Source organism: Pyxicephalus adspersus, chromosome 1, assembly GCF_032062135.1.
Source record: "Pyxicephalus adspersus chromosome 1, UCB_Pads_2.0, whole genome shotgun sequence".
NCBI lineage: Eukaryota > Metazoa > Chordata > Amphibia > Anura > Pyxicephalidae > Pyxicephalus > Pyxicephalus adspersus.
Genome location: NC_092858.1, coordinates 170628271 through 170645121, shown reverse-complemented (window position 1 = coordinate 170645121; position 16851 = coordinate 170628271). Strand labels below are relative to the sequence as shown.

The 16851-nt window shown below is 41.4% G+C and overlaps 1 protein-coding gene across 4 annotated transcripts in view; it reads right to left on the bottom strand.

Moving 5' to 3' along the window:
* CD247 (CD247 molecule) overlaps positions 1-16851 on the bottom strand; it is a 71875-nt gene that overhangs the window by 6467 nt on the left and 48557 nt on the right. For 2 of the 4 annotated variants that reach the window (XM_072398371.1, XM_072398370.1), the window contains exons 2-6: positions 12926-13029; positions 12122-12163; positions 10224-10292; positions 7206-7238; positions 6843-6899 (exon numbers count right to left, since the gene is read on the bottom strand). In XM_072398371.1, the coding sequence (XP_072254472.1) occupies positions 6843-6899; positions 7206-7238; positions 10224-10292; positions 12122-12163; positions 12926-13029 (305 nt within the window). Of the gene's footprint in view, positions 1-6842; positions 6900-7205; positions 7242-10223; positions 10293-12121; positions 12164-12925; positions 13030-16851 lie in introns of all 4 variants that reach the window. The other 2 variants (XM_072398369.1, XM_072398368.1) reach the window with 1 other exon arrangement.

Sequence of the window (16851 nt, the reverse complement as noted above, 5' to 3'; positions counted from 1 at the left end):
GCTGACTTTTTAACATGGGGAACCCGTGTTAGAACTTTCAGGTTTTCAGGGAACCCCTCCTTTAATTACTATATCCACAACCCACAGTACATTAGTGTGGGGGTCATTGGGAAGAATTCCTCTGACATTGCTGACCATTGGGGAAAATGTCACAGATAGCTGCTCATTGCTCAAGCTTTGGATGAACCCTTTGGTACAATGGAACTCTGGTTGAGAAATTATGACATAGATACTCCATCATTGGATACTCCATCTGCTTGATATTGTGTTGGTCCTTCTTGTGACCCCTCAAGGCACGGACTCCAAAAGACCTCAGAAGGTGTCGTGATATCCAGCACCAAGACGTTTGCAGCAGATCTTGTTCCAGTCTCCGCCAGCCTGCCTTCTACCCATGCTGCACCCTGCTGCCATCTCTTCTCCAAGAAAATGTTGCACACTTAACTGGCCAACAACATCTAAAAGACAATCTAAAGGAAAATGTGGTTCTTCAGACCAGGCCACCTTCTTCCATTGTTCCATGGAGCAGGTCTAGCTCCAATGTGCCCTTTTTGTAGTAGACGGGTCAGCATGGGCACCCTGACTGATCTATGGCTATGTAGCTCCATAGGCAGAATCCTGAGAATGCAATAATGAAGTATTTACCTGTTTGATATTGTGTAGGACCACCTTGAGACCCATCAAGGCCTGGACTCGTCAAGATCTCCGAAGGTATACTGCTGCTAAGACGTTGGCAGCAGATCCTCCTTCAGCCTGCCGTCTACCCATGGTGCACCCTGCTCCCATTCCTTCTCCAAGGAAATGTTGCAAACTTAACTGGCCAACCACATCTAAAGGATCATCTTACCACCAGCCAACAATCTAAAAGAAATGTGATTCTTCAGACCAGGCTGCTTTCTTCCATAGCTCCATGGACCAGGTCTGGCTCTAATGTACGCATTGTAGGTGCTTATGGTAGTAGACAGGGGTCAGGTTGGGCATTCTATGGCTTTGTAGCTCCATAAGCAGAATCCATGAGATGTATTGAGTGTTCATTGACATAGAGGGCCTGATTTATGAAAGCTTTCCAAGGGTGGAAAGGATACATTTTCATCGGTGAAGCTGGGTGATCCGGCAAATCTGGAATTGATCTGGTCTAGAAATGAAAACATTTACTAACAAATAGCTAATGATCAATTTTAGTTTTGCTGGATCACCCAGCCTTGGGGAGATTTAATAAATTAGGGCCATAGTATCTAATAATGGAGAATCTAGCTGACTCCTCAAGACATCTGAAAGTGTACCCGGCACCAAGACGTAGTAGCAATTCTTCTTCCATCCCCCACCAACCTGCCTTCTACCCATAGTGCACCATGCTACCATATCTTCCCCAAATAAAAGTCTCACGCTCAACCAGATAACCACGTCTAAAGGACCATCTAACCACCGGCCAACCATCTAAGGAAAATGTGATTCCTAGGACCAAGCCACCTTCTCTTATTGCTCTGTGGGCCAGGTCTGGCTCCCAGGGGCCAATTGTAGGTGCTTTTGGTGGTTAATGAGTCAGCATAAGCATCCAGACTGACCTATGGCTACGTAGCTGTAAAATATTGCTGGTGGTTATGTCTGAAAATGATGGTTTATACCTGACAATAACCTCACCGGTGGACCATACCCGTTTAATAACCTCACCCACAATAATAAAACCAGTCCCATTTTGGCTGTACCATTCTTTATGCACCACGTTAAAAGCCTCTTTTATATATTCATCTTAAGCCCCACATTTTAATGAGATGCCCCCAAAATGTATTTAATATAAGGGTAAAATGCTGCCTTTTAAGCTTTTCTAATACTTTATCATTGCAAAATGACCTCTTTAAATACTAAAATAGATGACTATCCATTGTTATATTTCTATGCACCATGTTCTGTATGTAAAAAATAAAATGATTCTTACAATTGCCAAACCAATATCTAGCCGTAAATTCTATGAATAATTTGACAATGGTACGAGCGACACGGGAAGTTGACACGGCTCCCCTTGATTAGGATTCCCATCCGCTCAGCTTGTGCTATAATAATGAAGTTTGTATTGTTCTCCTTGGCCTTGTACACACATAATATGCTGCCATGCCTCAGGCTGTCCTGTGATCTCCTGTGCTCCTGTATTCTAAAAATATAATAGCAGGGGTGCAATGTTCTCTCTGTGGCTCTGGGGCATACATAAGCTTTTAGCTGTACTTTTCACCAAATTCTGTAGTATCTGATCACATGGTGTGTATACGGCCAACGCAAAGCCATAAAGACGACACGATGAGGTGTTACAATGTTGTTAAAAGGATTTACATTGTGAACCACAACCGAGTCCCCAGATCAATTTCTATATACATTTTATGTGCAATGTGTTATTAGTTCATGAAAGTTTATATCAGTGATTATGCCGTTCTTTAGTCGGCTTTAAAAACCAGGCAATACACTGAGGCTGAAGCTCATAAATCCAAAACTCAAACTCAAGTGAAGTAACTTTCGTAGATTGTGTGAAAGACATAGAGAAGATGACTATGGTGGGACCATACTATTATGGGTTATGGTTTAACTTGGGAATATTGCTGGTGGTTATGCATAAAAATGATGCCTTATACCTGAGAATACCCTCGCCGGTGGACCATACCCATTTATTAACCTCACCCACTTTTTGACCCCCACCCAATATTAAAATCATTATATATGCAATGTATTATTAATTTATGAACGTTAATATCAGTGCTTATTCCGTGCTTTGGTCGGCTTTAAAAGCCTAATATTGCCTATACACTGAGGCTGAAGCTCATAAATCCAAAACTCAAACACAAGTGAAGTAACTTGGTATACGCAATGTGATGGGGAATGACCTGTGCATCGGGGAGATAAAACAACCCCAACAAATGAATGGCCCACTGTGGGAGGGGGTAAATGGTAAAGGACATTTGGAGGAAGGGGGTCGTTTTTTCCAAAACTATGGGATCCATATTTTGGAAAGAAAAGACAACTGCTTTGCAAGAGGCCATGTTAGCGATCGCCAACCTTTTGAACCTCACGGACCCCTAAATTCATAATTTTAAATCCTGCGGACCATTAATATGAATTTTCTTAAAAAGATAAATTCATTTGTAAAATAATGATCTTCCTAATGGTGAGGAGTGTGTAGGCTCTGATTCATTGATCAGCTCACGGTTAATTGAAGTATTACTATTATTACTATTATCATTAGTTGCATTATCTTTGGTATTACTAAAGAAATGTAAAATATTAGTTTGCTTTTTCTCACTCATTACGGGTTTATTTCATTCCAATCTAAGACCAAACAAGAAATGATAGTTATCAAAGTCAAACTATTTGATGCCAATAAATATAACTGGTAAAGAAAATACACAGTTAAGGTCATAGTTACCTTAAAGAGCATCTGAGAAATAAATAAATAAAATAAAACAATCAGATGAGAATCGGTATTGGCAGAGCGGGGTGAATGTTGTAATGGTGGAAACAATACTGAAGCGTACGGCTCGGCTCAACTTAATACTACACTGACGTCATGCCTTGTTTTTCCCCTTGTGCCTTGCCTTGTTTTTTCTCCCTTGTTTTTCCATCTCTAGTACAGTTCATATATTTAGAGCAATATAAAGGTGAAAATTGTCATTCACACTATAATAATTTATTAGAATGTTATTTTTGTAGTTAATATTAATAAAACGTAAAAATTGCAAATAATGTCCACATTTTTCTGTTGACAACCAAAATGTTCTTGCAGACCACTAGTGCCAAGGACCATTGGTTGGCGACCACTAATCTATGTCAAGCAAGAACAACCATCTCTAAAAAAAGTAGGGAGGCCTGTCTTCCACCTATAATGCCATTTTAACATCTCTACTCTGGTGTTTCAAAAACAATTCGCACCTTCATCTATATAATTCCAAGGTTTAACACCTATGCAGACTTCCTGACACCAAGGATGAGTTTATGTTAATGAAACAGGATTGGTTTGACAAATTTCACACCTGATGTTGGAAAAACAAAGTCTCTAGTATCACATTCCAGGGTGATTGAATTAAGGTGTTTGTGTTGTGTGGATGTGGTTGCTGTAGGATTTCCTAGGACATGAACACTTAGGCCATGATACCATCTTGTTAGCAAAGCTACCATCATAGGTTAAATCTCTTTATCCTTTACTGATCTATAAAATATATATTATCTAGAGGTACAGAACCCCATGGGCCCCAATGGGATTATTAGGACTCTTGGACCTTGATACATTCTTGGCAACTGAGGCTACCATCATGGGATGGAACACCTCATCTTAACTGATACATATCATGTATAAGGTTCAACAGGCAAATAACTTTTTGGCCCCTATGGGCTAGATAGGGCATTTGTGAGCTGTGATACTTCCTTGGCACTAAGCCTATAATCATAGGGTGGCTATTGTTATCCTTTCTCAAAACATAAAATATATTAGGAGCAAAACTACAGAACCTCTTGAACCACAAAGGGCTTGATAGGGCCTTGTGAGCTATGATACCTTGGCAGCTGATTCTACCAACATTGGGTTTTTTCATTATCCTTCATTGCTACATGAAATGTGGTCGGCCAATCAGCAGCTTCATCCATCTTTTAGGACGACGTTATGGTGGCACCTGGACTGTTGAGTGGTTTAGATACCCAAGTGGGTGTAGACAGTCAATGAGATCCCAGAAATATTTTTTGGGGTTCCCTAATTATTACATAACCATTGGGTCAACTCATATAAAAAAAAAAGTTGACATTTATGGGCCCTCTCTCTGCCTGAACACAACCAGGACAGAAGGGCTTTGTCCACCATTTTTCACCAGCCTGGACGCGATGTATCAGATTTTATAACCTTCATGGCAGACAGAATGGCAGCGTGAGCGAAAGACATAACGGGCGCTGCATGCAGAGACTTTCTCAAGCATGAGATCCGTCAGCAACAGGATTGATGAGGCTCGCGGGAGAGACGTGAGCGACGGCCCAGGCCTGGGAAAAACACGGAGATTTATTGATCCAGCATTTTGGCCGAACCAAGATGGCTCCTCACGAGGAAATCTTGGCCGGCCACGTCCAACAACATTGCGTTATTTGTAAGACGTTTGTTATTTTATATATTTTCTGTTCAAAACACAATGGGACTGACTGACAGTGAAAAATGCTGCGAGCATGTAGAAGGGGGAGAAAAATCTATTTTTATTTTCTCCTACCGAGTCAAAATTTGTTATTTATCACTCGGACTATCGGGGCTGAAAATAGAAGAGGAATAACATAACACAACGCTAAAAAAAAAAACAAAAGTTTTTTTTATAATTATAATAAAAACCAAACCAAAGATCCGACTTTCTATTGGTCTCAGTCTAGGCTGCCCATATAAAACGAGTGTCCACCTCCCCACCAATCCAAGAGGCGAGACTATGGTCTTCAAGTAGACCTTCCAGGGCACTTGGATGTCCACTTATCAGGAACCCCATTCCATCCTTCCACACAAAAAATTCTGGATTGCATTCTTGCAGGGTTTTGAGCTCCCAGCTCTGGCTGGAAGACTTGGTGGTGACCCCTTTATCACCTGGAAGTGGCAAGATGGTTCGTTCGTCATTTTTGGTGGGTGAACTCCTCCTGAAAAAATGGCTTTTCTCTAACCAAGGGAGCAGGGGGCTTCCTGAAACATGGAGCTTCCCTGGAAGGTCCACCTGAATTTTAGAGGTGGAGGGGGTGCAACACAGGAACTAATGTTACCTCCAGAAGAAGGCTACTAGTAAAATTTCCAGTTCTTGGCAAACCATTGCAAGGGCATCCATTTCCATTGGGCTGCATAGAGTTGTCAGGAGATCAGTTCCTGATCAGGCAAGTGGTAGGACCAATGGGTAATATATATTTGCACATCATACCAGACCTGGTTTAAATTAATCCTTCCGGCCTGGTTGGTGTTCTGATCCTTGGCCTTTATTACTTGCAAACCTCTGACCCAGAATGAGGATGCAGCTTAGGTGTTCAGCTAATTTTGCTGCAGTTATCTGCATGCTTGTTTCAGGTATAACTAACCAGCGTTACATCCGGGCTATTGGCATTCACTATCATAAGTTTAGCAATGGCAGCTTCCATCATCTCTCAGTGACAGGTCCTCTTTAAGCCCAATGTTCTGATTTCTTGCACCAGAACAAAGACATACCAAGTTTATGTTCCGTCTCCAGGGTGCCATCTGCTGTTCTACCTTACAAAGTGCAAGGAAGAGCAGATGGGTAAGGCATTGCTTATATATAGTAAATGAGGGGTCCTCTCCTCCTAATTGCCTGTACATCTCAGGTATGCAGCCCCTATGTATTGTACAATGCTACAGAATATGTTGGCACTTTGTAAATAAATGTTAATACCCGTAACCATACCAATAATAATAACCATGAAGGTCAGTAACTGCATGGCAGGATCTCTTCGTGGGTCTTGTATCTAATACAGATGACCTTGTGAGTGCTTTGTGTCCCCTATTTAATAAAATGAGGTGAGCTTTATATTTCAGGATTTAGGGTTCATTAAAACAAAAGGTGTTCTAAGTTTCTTTGCAGAGTTCTGGAACTTTCCCCACCAACCAGTCTAATAGTTCTGCAATTATTAAAGCTCAGGCTGTCTGCAGACTAAATAGCTATTGGTCTGGTTCAGCTGAAGGCATTGTAGATCTCTGCAGAGGGGCCGCTGCTTCCACTGCTTTGCTGGCAGGGCACAGGCTTTTGGATTCTAGGCTGTGACTGCTTTATAAAGAGAATTCTGTGACTTTGCACACTTTTTGTTATGATGCAGCTGGAATGTATTTATAAAATGTAAAAAGTTACCTGTTGTTTTATTCCAATCTGGTTGTACGGATCGCTCATCTTGTCAGCCTGAAGACCCTGGACGATGCAAACATAAAATCGTTCAGTACAGACTCCCAGACACGTACCAGGTGGTGCCATATATTCATATTCAGGGCTGCCATCGAGGAGGACTTCTCTTTAGATATGGTATAGGGGGGCCCTGCAAATTGGCCCAGGATGGGCCCCAGAATGTTCAAATTTCCCTGTTTATACTTTATGACTTGAGATCATCTGGTCACAAAGAGTTTACCTAGTGAGTAATAATTACATTTTATTAGTACAAAGATAGCGCCATGCCTGCCCTGTCCCCTACTGGCCACCACAGTCTAGGATAAGACTTACCTGGTAGACGGTATTGTTGTCCTGAGGCCTCTGCTTCTGTGGAAGACAAGACATAGTTACCCACAAATCCATTATGTTACCCTAAATTATCCAACATTTAATCTGAACGACAGGGGGCTATAGTCAAATAGGACTAGACAGTCATATAAGCAAAAGCCTAGGCAGATAGTCATGTGACTTGTGCTGATTTGGAAAAAGGGGCAAGCTGACCTGTGAAGCCCACTGCAATGTAGTGGTCATGTGACCCAATACCTAGGCAGTTGACCATGTTGGAGGTTGAAGGCGATCCTAAAACTAGGAATTCTGTAGGGCATGGAAGCATTTCATGGCTACTACTGGTTTTAAAGCCCATTTCTTGGCAAAAACTGGCTCCCCCACCTGCCCTAAACAGCCAATCCCAGTGCCCTGCTGACCCCCTGCAGTGAGGGCTCTTTTCTTCTGAACTTTAACATCCAGAAAAGGACCCATCAGGAAAAACCGAAGAAAAAATATCAGGTATAAATGGAGTTTTGGCCAGTGGGGGAGGGGGGTAAGTGTGCCAGGGGGCCATCAGCATTCTAGAAATATGATTTTAGTCATCTCTATAATAAATATGCCCATAAATGACAGGAGATCAGAAGGCATTGACTGCGACTACTAGCCAAAAATACAACATTAAATTGTAGAACAATAGGATTTCATTTTTGGTATGCCCCCTATGTAATATGAACATCCTAATATTAAATAAATAAAACAAAAAATTATACAAAGTTTTATTTTGTGGCAGCAATAATTTCAGTAACATTATTCCAATTGAATAAAAACTGCCGGATTACATTTTTTTTTAATTAGCACACGCAAGGTTACAGGACAATTAGGAAAGCTTCTTAGCCCCGCCCTGGGAGGTCAGCTGGCCAATGACAGCTCAATCTCATGTGTTGACACCTCCAACTAATGTTTAGTAAGGGGATTTTGATGATTAGCAGTGGAACAAAGGGAATTCTAAAACTGCAGTGTTGAAGGCTCCTCCCTAACAAGCAGAAGCTCCACCCCTGCCCATCAGAAGACCCACCTCCTAGGATCTTTGTATAGTCAGGACATTATCTCAATATTATGTACCTCTGTGGGCAGATCTCTGTATCCAAACCTTGCAGGTCAGGGGTCTAATTTATTTTTTTATGCAAAAAAACTAAACTATTTTATTGGGGCAAGTTTTTTTATCCTTTAAGCAAACTTTAATTTTTAATTACATTTCTGTGGCTCCTCCAGCTGATCTTTAAATGGCATCAGAAGAGACTGTAAGAAGAAAAAAATCACAAGCCGCCAAATTTGTATGTCGGACGAGTCGCAGGCCCCGGATTGCGGGTATAATGTGTGAAATAGCTGCCAATACATGGCGCATTTTCTGCAAAGCACAAAGACGCCTGGTGCCTCTTCAAAGCGTTCAGAGGCTTTTTGTTGTTGTTTGTGATGTTGCTGGGCCAACACGCACCTTCAGCTCCTAAAGGCAGAGTTAGGCGGCCGACATGACGAGCTGAGCCGGTGCATGGTGGAAGCTGATAGCATCTCCCCCGAGGTTACTGCTGCTTCCTCCCCATCCTACCGGCTATCTTTTCATCTGGATGCAGCAAATGCCGGTCATTTAAACTCTCCGGGTGGATGTATGAGCTCTGCACAATTTCCACCTGCTTCTGACTGCTGCTGACTTGCCTTTGCAAAAGGAATTGCTGCGGAGATCTCAGAGCTCCCGGAGCAAATAGTTCAGAAGTAACTCCTTTAAAGGAAATGTGCTCCGTTTTTTCAGTTATTAATTTTTTTTTATTTTATGTGCAGGATTAAAATAGTTTTATTTGCTTTATCCATATAATATAAAAAAAATCAACAGCTACTTCATTTTATATCATTTTCAGCCAGCAGATGGCAGAAGTGAGTCTTGCAGACCAGGATTCCAGGCAGTAGGTTTCCTGCTTTGATGTGAATACAGAACTGAGCAGGATCTCAAATTACACACAGGTCTTAGTGAGTCACCTAGTGCTGGGTTCTCTTGTTTAGAAAGTCCAGCATTCATTGGACACAGATTTGCATAAAAAAATCATTTATGCATAATGATATTTTTTAAATTTAAAATAATAAAAACCTTTAGATGAATAGTAGCAAATTGGTAATGAATTAGGTTAAGAATCCTGGAATGGATTTCTTTAAAGTGATTTGCTAGCAAATACTTTCAACCAAAGTAATGAAATTGTATCCTCTCCAGCCTTGGAGAGCTTTAGTAAATCAGGGTCAACGGATATTCTTTGTGGCAATGCCTACAGTACTGTTGATGAACATTCCGTGTCCATCACCAGTACAGGAGAGACTTTGATTTGCATCATTCCCAGTACTGGTGAGGGATATTTTCTGTAATATTGGACATTTTAACTGGCATTGTCCTTTGTACTAATTTTGGACATTGTGAGTGGGATCATTGGCTGTCCAGGTGATGGGCATTCTGTGTGGCAATGACTTCAGAATGCGTGATGAACCTCTATGGGTCCTTGTTACCTCTTCAGACATTCTCTGGCAATGTTTCCTACACAGGTAATGGATATTCTGTATGACAATATCGCCTATGATGGACGGAGAGGATACACCTTTAACAGTGAAGCTGGGTGATCCAGCAAACCTGAAATGGATTTGGTCCAGGATTCAAAACATTTGCTAGCAAATAGCAAATGACTTTGAAGAAATCTATTCCAGGTTTGCTACATCACCCAGGTTTACTGATGAATGAAAGTGTATCCTCCCCAGCCTTGGAGAGCTTTAATAAATCAGGCCCAAGGTCTCCTATACATGTGGAACTATCCCCAGTACTGGAGACATCTTCTTCTTCTGCAATAGTGATGACGATTCTTTGTGCCGTTGCCCCATGTATTGGTTTTGGACCTTGTATTATTTGCTGTACATGTGAGGGGCGTTTCCTGTGGCCTTTTTTCCCATGTTATAATATTGAACATTATATGAAATATAAACTAAATGACTGAACGTGGCTTCACTTACCCCTCTCCTTCCTCCCGCTTCTAAATTTTTTCCATGGTGGTAAACCTCTCGTGTGTTGCTGTTGATTTTCTGCAAATAGTAATCGGAATAATGTAAAATCTATTCATATCGACTTCTTTTATCTTTAGAGATTCAGATGACCCCAGCACAATTCCACCAATGATGGCATGACTCTCCTTTGATGATGACTCCCCATAATGCAGAATAAATAATTCAGCTCCAAGATTTGGGTGAGTGGCCAACAAATGCTTCTACTCATCTTATCAGCAATAAGATGAGTAGAAGCATTTTACTGCATTGCACTGCTTCCTTTACTAATCCACGCTGACTGATGATAGAGCTCTGAATAAATGTCTACCTGCCTGCTGATCTCTTTCTCCCTGCTGGGAACCATCACCATTGCTCGTCTATGATCAGAGATGGACTGGGCTTAGGTGCCTTGATAATCTGGTGGCCCCGAATGGAGATGCTCCAGTATCAAGATATTGATTAGTGTAGGACCCACATGACGGACATCCTGTTCTCCATTTGGACCTACAATCCAATGGAAAGGTCTTCCAGCACCAACTTCCTTCTCAGCTCTGAGATATCATTTAACTAAACTAATAAAAGGAATGGAGGAGCTCAGCTATGAGGAGAGATTAGCTGAACTGAATCTATTCTCCCTTGAGAAGAGACGTATAAGGGGGATATGATCATCCTGTATAAATATATAAATGGTCCCCATATAGAGAACTCTCTTCCCAATTATTCACTTTGAGATCATTACAAATAACAAGAGGGCGCTCTTTGGCCCTGATTTATTAAAGCTCTCCAAGGCTGGAGAGAATACACTTTGATCAGTGAAGCTGGGTGATCCAGCAAACCTGGATTGGATCTGGTCCAGGATTCAAAACATTTGCTAGCAAATAGCAAAGGATTTTAAATAATCCATTCCAGGTTTTCTGGATAACCCAGCTTCACTGATCAAAGTGTATTCTCCCCAGCCTTGGGGAGCTTTAGTAAATCAGGACCTTTGTGTCTGGAGGAAAAGAAGTTTAAGCTCCGGATAAGGAAGGGATTCTTCACTGTAAGGTCTGTGAAAATGTGGAATCGGCTCCCTCAGGAAGTAGTTACAGCAACTGCTATAGATTGCTTTAAGAAAAAGCTGGATGATTTCTAGAAGCACAGAATATAACTGGGGATTAAGGCTTTAAAGTAAAGATAACAGAGACAGTTGATCCGGGGAACATCCAATTGCCTCATGGAATCAGGAAGGATTTTTTTCCCCAGTTGGAGCAAATTGTACCAGGGTTTCATTTTTGCCTTCCTCTGGACCAACTATGTCCATAAGTTTTATATCTGGGATATGTTTATTTCCCTAGTGGTTGAACTTGATGGATTTATGTTTTTTTTTTAAACGTGACTTACTATGTAACTATGTAACTGAATGCTGGGAGCTGCAAAGAAAGCTGATGTTGGAAGATGGGAAAATACATGGCACAATAAACCAGGTTCTTTACGCCCCCCTAAATTTTTTTTTCACCATGCCCACCCACCAATCATGGCACCATGACACGTTTTGCTTGGTAGACTTTCTTTAGTCTTAGATCGTGTCCTCTACCCCTTCCTATTTCTTCTCTGGCTATGACTATCAGAAAAGTATCGTGCCCTGTCTTGGTGCTCAGACAACTCGGCAGGCAAATATCTCTCCAGACATTATTTTTGGATATTGGCACACCATGGCCATACTTTAATTTTCAGCAAATTGTAAAGAATAAAAATTAGGCACTGACTGCTATTGGTTCTCTGGCACTGGGACAATCCTTATAGATTCTTATAATGGACACTGAACTTTTGTTTAAGCAACAATTAAAAATGAATTTGTGGAGATTTCATCCACTGACTTCTATACTTACAGAGTACGTGTCCTCCTCCTCGATGGGTTTACTCTTAGGTAGCTGCAAAATATATAACACATCAATGAATTATGGAATTCTGTCTGGTAATGGGTAAATATAATTATTGGTGCACAATGGAAGATACACAAAATATGCTTGTTTGGGGTTCACCCTTTAGGTAGGGCTGGAGATACCTTGTGGTAATCAACAGGAACCCAACAAATGGAGACACCAGGGCCACCATCAGCAACGGTATTGTTCTTTCCCTCACTTTTTTTTAATTCTAAAGATTACCTTTAATTTAGGTTCGCAGATAGCTGGCCAAGGTAAGGTATAAAATTACCCCGTTTAATTCGCTAAAGTATTTTAGAATTTGGAATTTAATTTATTCCTATGCCCTTCTCTAATAGATGTATTTGTAAATTACTTTGCCCATCTATTCGGTTTTATTTTCATGCACAGCTATATGAATCCCTGGGTGTCCCCGTCCACCTTTTTGTGTTCCCAGCTCTGCTCATTACATTCTTAATAATATAAATGAATAATCCAGCAGAAGATCTCTTTAAAATGGGAACAGACTATGTGCAGACCTGGGAACACAACATTGGAATCCCCCAAAAATTGAAGGAACTATCAGGGTTTGGGAGGAATAATTCATAATTAGTTAATTTATAGTTAATTAATCTTTTAATTATATTGTTGCCTTGAAAAATGGTTATTTTTTTTTGGGGGGGGCAGCCATGTATAAACACCAATGTTACTTAGCATGGAGAAGGTATATGGCAGGCAGACTATGACATATGAGTTACAGGGACCCCTCACCTTCTCTCTGATGAACAGGGCAGAGATAATTATGGCGTAGATGAGTAGTATGCCGTCCAGGAGGTAGCAGAGTCTCGGATCTGTCAGACCAAACGCCTGGGCATCTGTGTACACAATGGGAAAGAGTCAGGTCACTTTGACTTTAAATACAATTGCATTCATGAACATTGGGAATATTTCATTTTAGCCCCAGAAGAGCACTGACCACAGGTCAATTTCACTATAGCGAACATAGGTTGTGGGCTTGGAGAAGACTTAAAGTATAACAATCTATTCATATTTGTTTTCAGTTACTTAATGGATCATAAGGATTTTTTTTCCAATGCACAAAATTGGACTGTGATTTTTTTTTCGCCTTCTTCTGGATCAGTTTTACAATTACTTTGATAAAAATAAATCATTTTAGCATTTAAGTTGATTTTCTTTGCTGGCTTCACCATTCATGCCTTAACCCGTTTGGTCATGTGATCTCTGTCTAACTGGGTGATCCTCCCTTCAACAAGGATCATATAACCAAATAAATAGCTCCTATGCAGCATTTTCTGCTTCAGTAACATCAAAGTACACCAAACCCCAAAGCAGGGTATGGGCAACGTTTTATGGCCACTAGACCATTAATGGGGTGGGCAGGAGCACACTAGGCAGGACCTGCCCTAACGTCTCCACCCATCACCAGGGAACGCCCCCTGACGTGAAATCCCTCTTCTCCGTATGCATTGGGGAGGAGAGGGATTTACCTTTAGGTAACTTTCCCCTTTTAACCCGCCGGCTGCTGTAAATAGGTGAACAACTGCAAGGGGGCGGCACCGGAGCTCTGGCGGCTTCGGTGCTCTTGCAGCTTCGGTAGGTCCTAATGCCCCCTAGCCGATCTGGCCTAATGCCGGACGGCAACCCACGGCTCCGGAGCTGTGGGTTGGCGTCCGGCATCAGGTCGGAACGAACTACTGGCTGAGCCGTATCTGGCCTAAAGGCTGGATTTGCCAACCCCTGCCCTAAAGCTTTATATTTTTAGATGGTGTGGAAAAATTAGGGATATTAATGCCTATGATATGTCCATGTGACCATGGGACTAAAAAAGTTAAAGAAATTTAAAAATTTGTGTTGTCACCAGAACGGGAATGGGGGGAATATCTTCCAAGAGGGACATTTGTTCTGGTGACAGTTTGCAGGGAATTTCTCTCATTTCGTAGAGTTTCTTTTAGTCTGTATGGCACAGATGCCTAAAATCCCTCAAAAGAGACCCTGTCACCAGTCCATTTATTAAGCCTCTCCAAGACTTAGGAAGATAGACGATCAAGGGAGAACCTACATGATCCATAAAACCTGGAATAAATTTCTAAAGAAATTTCACTTTAATCATCCCTTGAAGTTACTGCTCCAGTTAACATTGAATCATAACTGAGGACAGGTCCATTTTGAAGTCACTTCTACATGCAGCATTCTTCGTTATTTGTTTTTAGGAAATCTTACTGCTGGAATAGTTCTGAAACCCCTAGATTACCATTCAGATGTGGATGAGTTAAATATTTCTCAGCTTGAACAGCCGTCTGCTTTACCATGTGGTTACCTCCATCAGATCGGCAGCTGTATTTGTAAACCTCGAGGTTTCCTGTGCAGCTTCACCATATTGGCCTGTTATCTACCTGCCATCAGCTCTCAGAGCGCTGATATATATAGGTGACGTAGGAGAGCCTGTGAAAGTGCTGCAATGTCACCGTGTACATGGTGGGGTCTGAATGTCTACGTTCACTTCAAACATCCAATCGTGTGTGTGGGAGAAGTCCCTAGGTTATAAGTTCCCTGTTTGGGTGTTTGCATTGAATACAGGTTCATTTTGCTTTCTGCCCCAGTCTATGGGGTAAATCTAACACGGTTTTCAAAAACTGCAGCTTGGCACAGGCTACAATCTAGATCCGCCATTCTGAGCCAGGGTTCTATAGGGCCCTAGGGTTCCTCTAGAGGGGTACCTCAAGATGTGGATGTTTGACTGATCATTTGATGGTGATTTTATGGTTCATGAGCTTACACTAGTCAGGAACACAACTCAAATGATCATTGTGTCTGTCTGTGAGGGCTCCATTGGAACCACCAATGTAAAGGGAAACATTCTTCCTAATGACCACCATTGTAGGAACTACTCTTACCTACAACCATAAACCTAAGTAACATTCCTCCCAATGGCCACCAACATAAGATACATTCTTCTAAATTTCATCACCAATGTAAGAGAATCATTTTTCCCAGTGACCCCCGACCCATGGGGCATTGCTCCCAGTGACCCCCAACCCATGGGGCATTCTTCCCAATGACCCCTAACCCATGGGGCTTTCTTCTCAGTGACCCCCAACCCATGGAGTATTCTTTCCAGTGACCCTCAACCCATGGGTATTCTTCCCAGTGACCCCCAACCCATGGGGCATTCTTTCCAATGACCCCCAACCCATGGGTCATTCTTTCCAATGACCCCCAACCCATGGGTCATTCTTTTCAGTGACCCCCAACCCATGGAGTATTCCTCCCAGTGACCCCCCAACCCATGTAGCATTCTTCCCAATGACTCCCAACCCATCGGTTGTTATGTTATGATTATGAAGGCCAAATAATGGATCTTGCTGGAACTTTATAGAATGTGGGACAACGTAACACCGACTATACAAAGGGCACCACTAACTGTATGTACTTATCTTTCTGGTGGTGCCTACAAGCTGTTTGCCTCACCAGACCCAATTTCCACCATTATGAAACAGTTCCTTATTCACTAGGCCATGTCTTCCCTTTCCCTGTGCTTGCTACCCTTTCTGGCTGCAGAGGAGCATGGTGCTGCAAGCGAGTGCATGTAAGGTGAAAATAAAGGGGGTGGAGGTGCCTTTTTGAGATATTACATTGCCCCGTAATGGCAAGATAACAGACTATCTTCAATAAAGATGAAATGATGTCATCAGTCTGCTGCAACGAAGCATGTCCTCAGTCACCTGTAAAAAGGCTTCAGCAGGAGGTAATCTGTGTCAGATATTTGTGAAAACAGCACAAGATTTATATTATTGTGTCATATCTGAACTGACATCCCAGTCCAGTAAGTAGATTGTGAATCTGGATGATACCTGAACAAAGACACTAGCCCTGATTTATTAAAGCTCTCCAAGGCTGGAGAGGATACACTTTCATCAGTGAAGCTGGGTGATCCAGAAAACCTGGGATGGATCTGGTCCAGGATTCAAGACATTTGCTAGTAAATAGCAAATGACTTTAAAGAAATATATTTCAGGTTTGCTGGATCGCCCAGCTTCACTGATGAAAGCATATTATGTCCAGCCTTGGAGAGCTTTAATAAATCGGGGCCATTGCCTCACTTCTGGAGGAAATACCAAGCAGTCCTGCAAGGAGACAATCCTAAAGCTCAGTACAATCTGGAAGCATTGGCTATTTGGAATATCTAGGGGTCTATTCACAAATGTTTTTATCCACAATTCATTCATTTGTTATCCAAAATCAGATTCAGGTAAAAATGAGTCAGTTTCTTCTCCTGGTAATTGTAATAAATGGTAATAAATCTGGTAATAAATGTAATTTCTAATTGAATCCAAAGGTCTACATTTTGGGTAATTTTGGGTAAAGTAGACTCCAATGTTTCTTTTTTATTTTGAAAAAAAGTAGCATGAAGCAAAAGAATATTCTCTTTTATGCAAAAACATTATAAGGCATGTAAATCGGTGAATGTGACATTTACTGGTGAATCAATCACTGCCATTTAAAACTCGTTCACCATGGTAATTTAAGAGCGGTGAATGCTTGTCATTGTCAGGTTCCCTGATTTATAACTTTGTCCTATTGGTTCAACTTTTTTTCTGTTTTTTTGCAGATAAAATACGGCAACAATAGCAATAAAAACAGCAAAAACTAAAGATTTGCAAATGTATATTAAAAAA